Below are 6,255 nucleotides of genomic sequence, written 5' to 3' on the forward strand. Positions count from 1 at the left end.
CTCGTTACCGTGACGATAGTAGAGTTGTATTAATTTCCTCTTTCGTTCAAACAGTGAATTATCAGTTTATTATTTAAACAGACACCTGCAGCACAGAGCGGATGTTGTTGTTGTAGATTGTTCTGTGATGTCTGATCTTTATCATAATGTCATGTTTTGCAGGGTCCTAACTCGATCCTTGTTGCTATGGTAATGCTGTTGAATATTGGCCTTGCAATTATATTTGTCCATTTTCTGACATGATGATGCTGTTTCTCTGGTAAGTTCCTTTATTTTCTATAAAGAATGGGCTTTTGTCATTTTGATGTGTTTTTACTCAAGTCTTGTGTCACAATGTGTGTCTGACAAGTGCAAAGCAGCCAATTAAATCCAAAATGATCTTCTATGTTGCAGTAAAGCCATGGCAACCGGTACGGTTGCATCGCCGGCCTTGAAAAATGAAAATGGCGCCAGTGAGACACGGGGGCGGCCGTAGGTGTTTGGGAATCAGCGTGACACCGAAGAGAATCGGGAGGAAGGCAGCGCTAACACCGACCTGCCATGGGCCTTCTTCAGGGCCAGCCCTGTGAATTAGCACTCCTTTGGCTTCTCTAAAAGCTGAGGTGAAATGTTGTGTCTAGTGAGATTTAAAAAAAAAAAAAAGTTAAAAAATGCAACCAAACATACACAGTCTGAAAAAAGAAGTAATTGAAACCCACTCGTGTGCTGATCCAAGCACTGGTCTCTGTGGCCCACTGCCATGGCAGAGGTAGCGGTGGGCCGACGGACTTTGCTGGAGGAGAAGAGTGTGGAGATGCACTTTTAGATGACGGGAGCAAACAGCTGCCTTTCTATTTTGCCATCTGACGTTTTGATGGGGAGATGTGAGCCCGACGACAGGAGGGGGGGGGGCAATGAGGACAGTCGCAGCGGGAGCATGCTCGGGTGTTCGGAGCGTTTTCTGGGCTTCACACCACTCTTGCAACAGAAAACTGGGCACGGCCGCCTCCAGCAGTCGGTGCTAGCACGGTCACTAGCCAGTCTTACTCGGTTAACCCAATTATTACCGCAGCTTTCTGGAGCTCCGTCCATTGTTACCCAGGATACACTGCTTTGAAAACACTCCCCGTGCATGGTACAGTTTTAACATTTGTTTGTTTTCTGTTCTCTTGTAGCTTCTTCTTTCGTTCATCGTGGTTCTCTGAATGTTGGTTACCTGCAGTCATAAACGCTTGTAGTTGAAAATTTCTCATCTAAGAATGAGTGAATAAATTGATTTTCCCTTTTTTGTTTTTGAAAAGTTCTAGTTGTAATTTGACATTACACATTCGTGTTACTGAACGTGCAATATGTTTTATTTTTTCAAAGTAAAGCTACTATATTTTGCCAAAACAGAGGGTTGTACCCATATAAAAAAAATGCTATGTTCCATTTATTTAGTCAATTTGAATATGCCTGACTGGACAAAGTGTTGATTACCAGCTGGCATTGTGTTTAGACGGGAGGTTGAGATTGAAGTAGCAAATGTCTTATGTTATTTATTGAATCAGAAGGAAAATTATTTCATGCCAAGACCATTTTTTGCTTGAATTCCTTCATTCTTTTCTTTGCTTTCATTGTTTTATATAACAATAGATGCATTTCATTCACGCAACCGCTTCTGTGGGCCCGGCAGTGCTTACACGCTGATGAGACTGGATCAGGGCAGTCTTGTGGATGGTTGAAGGTGAATTTATTCAGGTTGAGGCCATGGGGAATGTGGCAGCAGGGAGAAGGAGAGATGCCTTTTAAAAATAAAAAAAAAAAAAAAAAATAAGATAAAAGTCTTTAACAGTACGACTGTTTACCTCGGAAAAAAGATGAGGAAACACGGGAGGGAGAGAGATGCCATCCTTGTCTTAACTTTGTTGTGTTGTGGGGGGGACACTCTGACTGTTGTCATCACCTCCATCGTGCTTTTTAACTCGCTTCATCGTAGCTGTTTAGTCTTTGTTGCGGGTATGGCATGAGTTTCTTTGATTTAAAAAAAAAAAAAAGTGGTTATTTACATGCTTGACATTTACTTGTCATCACTACCAAGATTAATTATTTATTCATTGTACAAATGACGTGTTTGTGAACACTGGTAATCATAAAAAAAGGGCTTTAATATGGCTGTGGGTGTCTTTGCTGCAGTACAGTTTTGAAGTTTAACTCGACGACAGTAGATTATTTTCTGTTACGAAACGAGCAGCACGGTATATTTTGGAGGATGCTTCAGCCAGTTAGATGTCTGCAAACTGTCAATATATAACTACCAGAAAACTACTGAAATCTATACAATAAAAGCAGACCAAGAAAACAAATGACTGAACATCTAATTCTTCGCCCTTCTTTGCCCTCCTTTTCTTTGTTTTCCACGTCTTCACACGAGCATCGTGAGGACTGGAGTTTCAGAGGGTTTAACACAACAGCCTGTTTATGGGGGATATTTTTTTGAAATGCAACATTGCATGTCGGAGACATTTATATATAGATTATTATATACTATTTGTAAGGATTTTTACAGAGCACAATCCAGAATCTGGTATGAGTTGGTATTTTTCTAACAATTTGCACACCTGTATTTTGAAAATGGATATAACTTGTTTGTAATTGGTAACGTAAATGCACATATGATAATGTTTGACAGTGGAAAAAAAGTACTTTTATCTCTAATTGGTTGTACTGTATGTACCATTATGGGGATATGAAAGGCAGATGTACTTGTTTGAGTATTTGAGGACATAACGAGGAACTGCAGGAGACTTTTGATATCTCAAGGTTCATGTTACCCCACTGATTTGTGCAAAGTCTTTGGAGATCAAGTTATGTGTATAACAATAAAGATGTTATGCCTTGTTAAATTAAAGTTTGTTTATTTATGGTATTTTTGGCTTTTTCACCAGAGACTTCACCACCAGGAATCTTCATTTGATGCATTGATGTTTTTGTTCAACCAATCAAATGAATACATACTTAACTAGAATGGCATTCAGTAGAGGCACACTCTATAAATATCAGTCCCCGAAACATCTGCTCCCTGATCTGGATCCACAACAAAATTGTATGGATTCTATCTTGGGTCATCCCTGACCCCCTCAACAAAATCTCATGGAAATTGAGTGAGTCATTTTTGCGTAATCCTGCTCACAAACAAACAATGCAGACAAACACAGAACCTCCTTGGCGGATGTAAGAAACATAATACTCATATTATGCTGCACAACATTATTCCACAAAGCCCGTCATTATGCAACATACAGTTGCACTGACAACAAATCTACACTTGGATTTGAACTGATGGATGCAAGGATTTTCACTTGTCTCCCCGGAATGTTTGAAATTCCAGTCTCATGTTCACTTCTATGTATCTGTGATGGTTTGTCGTCTCAACTGTGGTTAGCCTCCCCCCCCATGCGGTGGCCTCACGGTGACCTTCTCATAATGAGATCCGGGGGGGAAAAGACCAGGCATGAAATCAAAGGGTCTTGGTCGGGGTCTCACATGAGCGGTGCGGGCGCAGGCAGGTGCCCCGGTTTGTCTTGGGTCAGTTTGTACCGTTTCCACTGCTGATCAGTCGTGGATTAGTGTCGAGTTACACCAGCGGCGGCACCTGCCAGCAATCAGCAACGCCATGTCATGCACTTGCCGTGCCCCCTGCCCCGACGCCAGCAGACACCACGGAACACGCAGGCTGCTCATCTCACAGTTTCATTCTAACATTTTTGTTTGTCTGCTTGGGCGAGAAGAAAAAAACAAAAACAAAAACTTAATATAGAAACATATAAACGAGGCCTGTATTAGACATGTTTATCCTGCAGTTTTAAAATTACCAGGTGCCATAATGCCGTTGGAACGGAATATTCTGGATAGTGTATAAACCTGGCACCTAAAACTCACTATGTGAAGCCGAACTTGTCAGTAATAGTATAGAATATCTCTGTTACTATTCTGATATGGAAAAGCACGCTGGACAAGATTTGGTTGCACAAGCAGTCCTGGACAAATATAAACCCAAACCTTATAAGTGTATCTACCTTCTTAGACTCCATTTGACAAATTCCAGTGACAGATACAACTTTGACCAGGGTGAAGGATCTATGATGATTTTGCTGATGTTCAGAAAACATTGCAGCGCCGTCAGAGCCCATGTCGATTCACTTCCGGAGGACTTCAGGACGCCAGCAGGATTTTGCCAGAAGAGAAAAACACGATTTAGAGATGCATCATTAAGAAGTGATGGAAATGGTTATTATACATTCAATTATTTCATGTTATTGGACAATAAAAACAGGTAAATGGTTTGACAAGTGAATGTATTAACTGAGCTATTAAGTGTTTCATTTACTGATATTTAAATGGGTGAAAAAATTAGCAGGAAAATGGAAAGGCAGATGACATGGGAGTTGACCTTTCACATGCTTGATTAAAACTGTTTACTTCAGTTTGTGTATGCAGTGATTTATTTCTCTTTAAAAACTTAATTTCCTAATTTATTTTGACATGCCCTTTTTAAAACAAACTATTGTGACCATTTACATATTTTTTATGTTTTTTTACAAACCTCGGTTTAATTTAACCTATTTATAGATGGATTCATATATTCATTTGTAAATTATTTCAATAATTCTCAATTCAATTTCCCATTTTAATATCAGGTAATTCAATATTTGTTTTTGAAGAAAATCTGTTTGTATTCTGTTTTTATTTTCCATTAAGATATGAATAAGTGGAATGGTTTTTTTATGTGTGTTTATATATATGTATAGATGTAATTATATATCATTGTATATTATTACAGCTAAGTTTTACATCATCAATTATTTATCAACTGTGTTTTTTGAATCTGCTGTAAAGTGTTTTGAAGTGCACATTTAACTTCCCCGCTCTGAGTCCAGGCCTCCACCTTGTGTCTAAAATGCAGCTCGGTTGTGCTTCTAAAATTGGATTAAGGCTCGTAAGCAGTGAGGGGATATCAGTGGCCAGCGTTTTTCAAAACTGTTGCTAAGACATCAGTATTAAGTGGATCCCCTTTCCATGCCTGGCATAGCTAGCTTAGCTTAGCATCACTTCATCTGTTCTATTTACACTAACAAATCTCAGTTATAAAGCTGTAAACCTATCACTCTGTCATCTAAAGTAAACTATTATCTCTGACTTATAATTTAAACACGCAGCACTTTTCTATTTTTGTCATACGCTGATGTTTTTTTTTTTTCTTCAGGCAAGCATGTGACGTGGACGACTAAAATAATAAACACGCAAGTCATTTCACTTATGTGCAGTTTATACACGGGACTTTTCGTGTCCTGCATATCTGGTGACATGTGAATTATGATGAAAGTTTGAGTCAACACTGTTCAGACAATTAGCCTCAAGCTATTAAAGTGAAAGAATGTCAAATCCATTTCAATGTCTCTTATTCCATTTGAAGCATTTTTTATGTAGAGTAAGGTCAAGAAATATTATTCTTTTGTGAATAAAAAAACGTATCAAGAACTTTTCAGATGTTCAATGTTCACGATCATGTTTATGATCATAATATTGATACGTTGTTGTTCTTGTAGTAGCCATGCTAATTGTCTTGTTGAGGCGGCCACATTGACCAAATACATTTTGGTTTACTTTAACATCATTGGAAATTGATATTTATTTTACATGACGTGACATATCATTATTTCACCAGAGTCCTTTGTGACATGTGATGAGTCGACATAGGAATCGCAGGGCGCCGGAACTCGCTGCAGGCAGAAGGGACAATACCCTCGGATTGATTGTGACAAGCCTTACCCTCTTTTCAGAGGAGAAATGCCGAAAGAAATTCCTCCCCCATCTCTCCCTATCATGACTAAAACTGTGACCTGGTTTCACTCAGGGCCTTTCTGACAAAGCCATTGTACTAATCACACATGATCCTGTGTGTTGACATTTGACCGGGTCTGGTATCGAAACTGGTGCTTAGGAAGTGGATATCTGCTGGTGGAGTTATTGTGGGACATGGTCTACTTAACAGACCAAATCGTGCCACACCTTTACAGAACTATTTATGTTTAATGATGAAATGTAAGATATTGACTGGATGCATAAAGCATGTTTGAACCAAGTAAACACAACTGTGCTTGCACATATAGAATGTAAATGTAAAGAGTGCAGCACATGTGAACGCATAAGATGCCAAACAAACACAAACACTTAGTTCCATTAAAAATGATCAAGATTGAGTGTATTACTCCTATAGTAGAGACCAGAGTCTGT

At 39.1% G+C, this 6,255-nt stretch overlaps 1 protein-coding gene across 1 annotated transcript in view; it reads left to right on the plus strand.

Moving 5' to 3' along the window:
• Window positions 1-2,864, plus strand: part of jph1a (junctophilin 1a) — a 30,794-nt gene extending 27,930 nt beyond the window's left edge. Inside the window, exons 5-6 of the mRNA XM_035142232.2 lie at window positions 163-259; window positions 394-2,864. Coding sequence (XP_034998123.1) covers window positions 163-243 — 81 coding nt within the window. The 3' untranslated portion in view covers window positions 244-259; window positions 394-2,864. The remainder of the gene's footprint in view (window positions 1-162; window positions 260-393) is intronic.
• Window positions 2,865-6,255: the final 3,391 nt, after the last annotated feature.

The sequence above is a fragment of the Hippoglossus stenolepis genome, chromosome 19, assembly GCF_022539355.2.
Source record: "Hippoglossus stenolepis isolate QCI-W04-F060 chromosome 19, HSTE1.2, whole genome shotgun sequence".
NCBI classification, from domain to species: Eukaryota; Metazoa; Chordata; class Actinopteri; order Pleuronectiformes; family Pleuronectidae; genus Hippoglossus; species Hippoglossus stenolepis.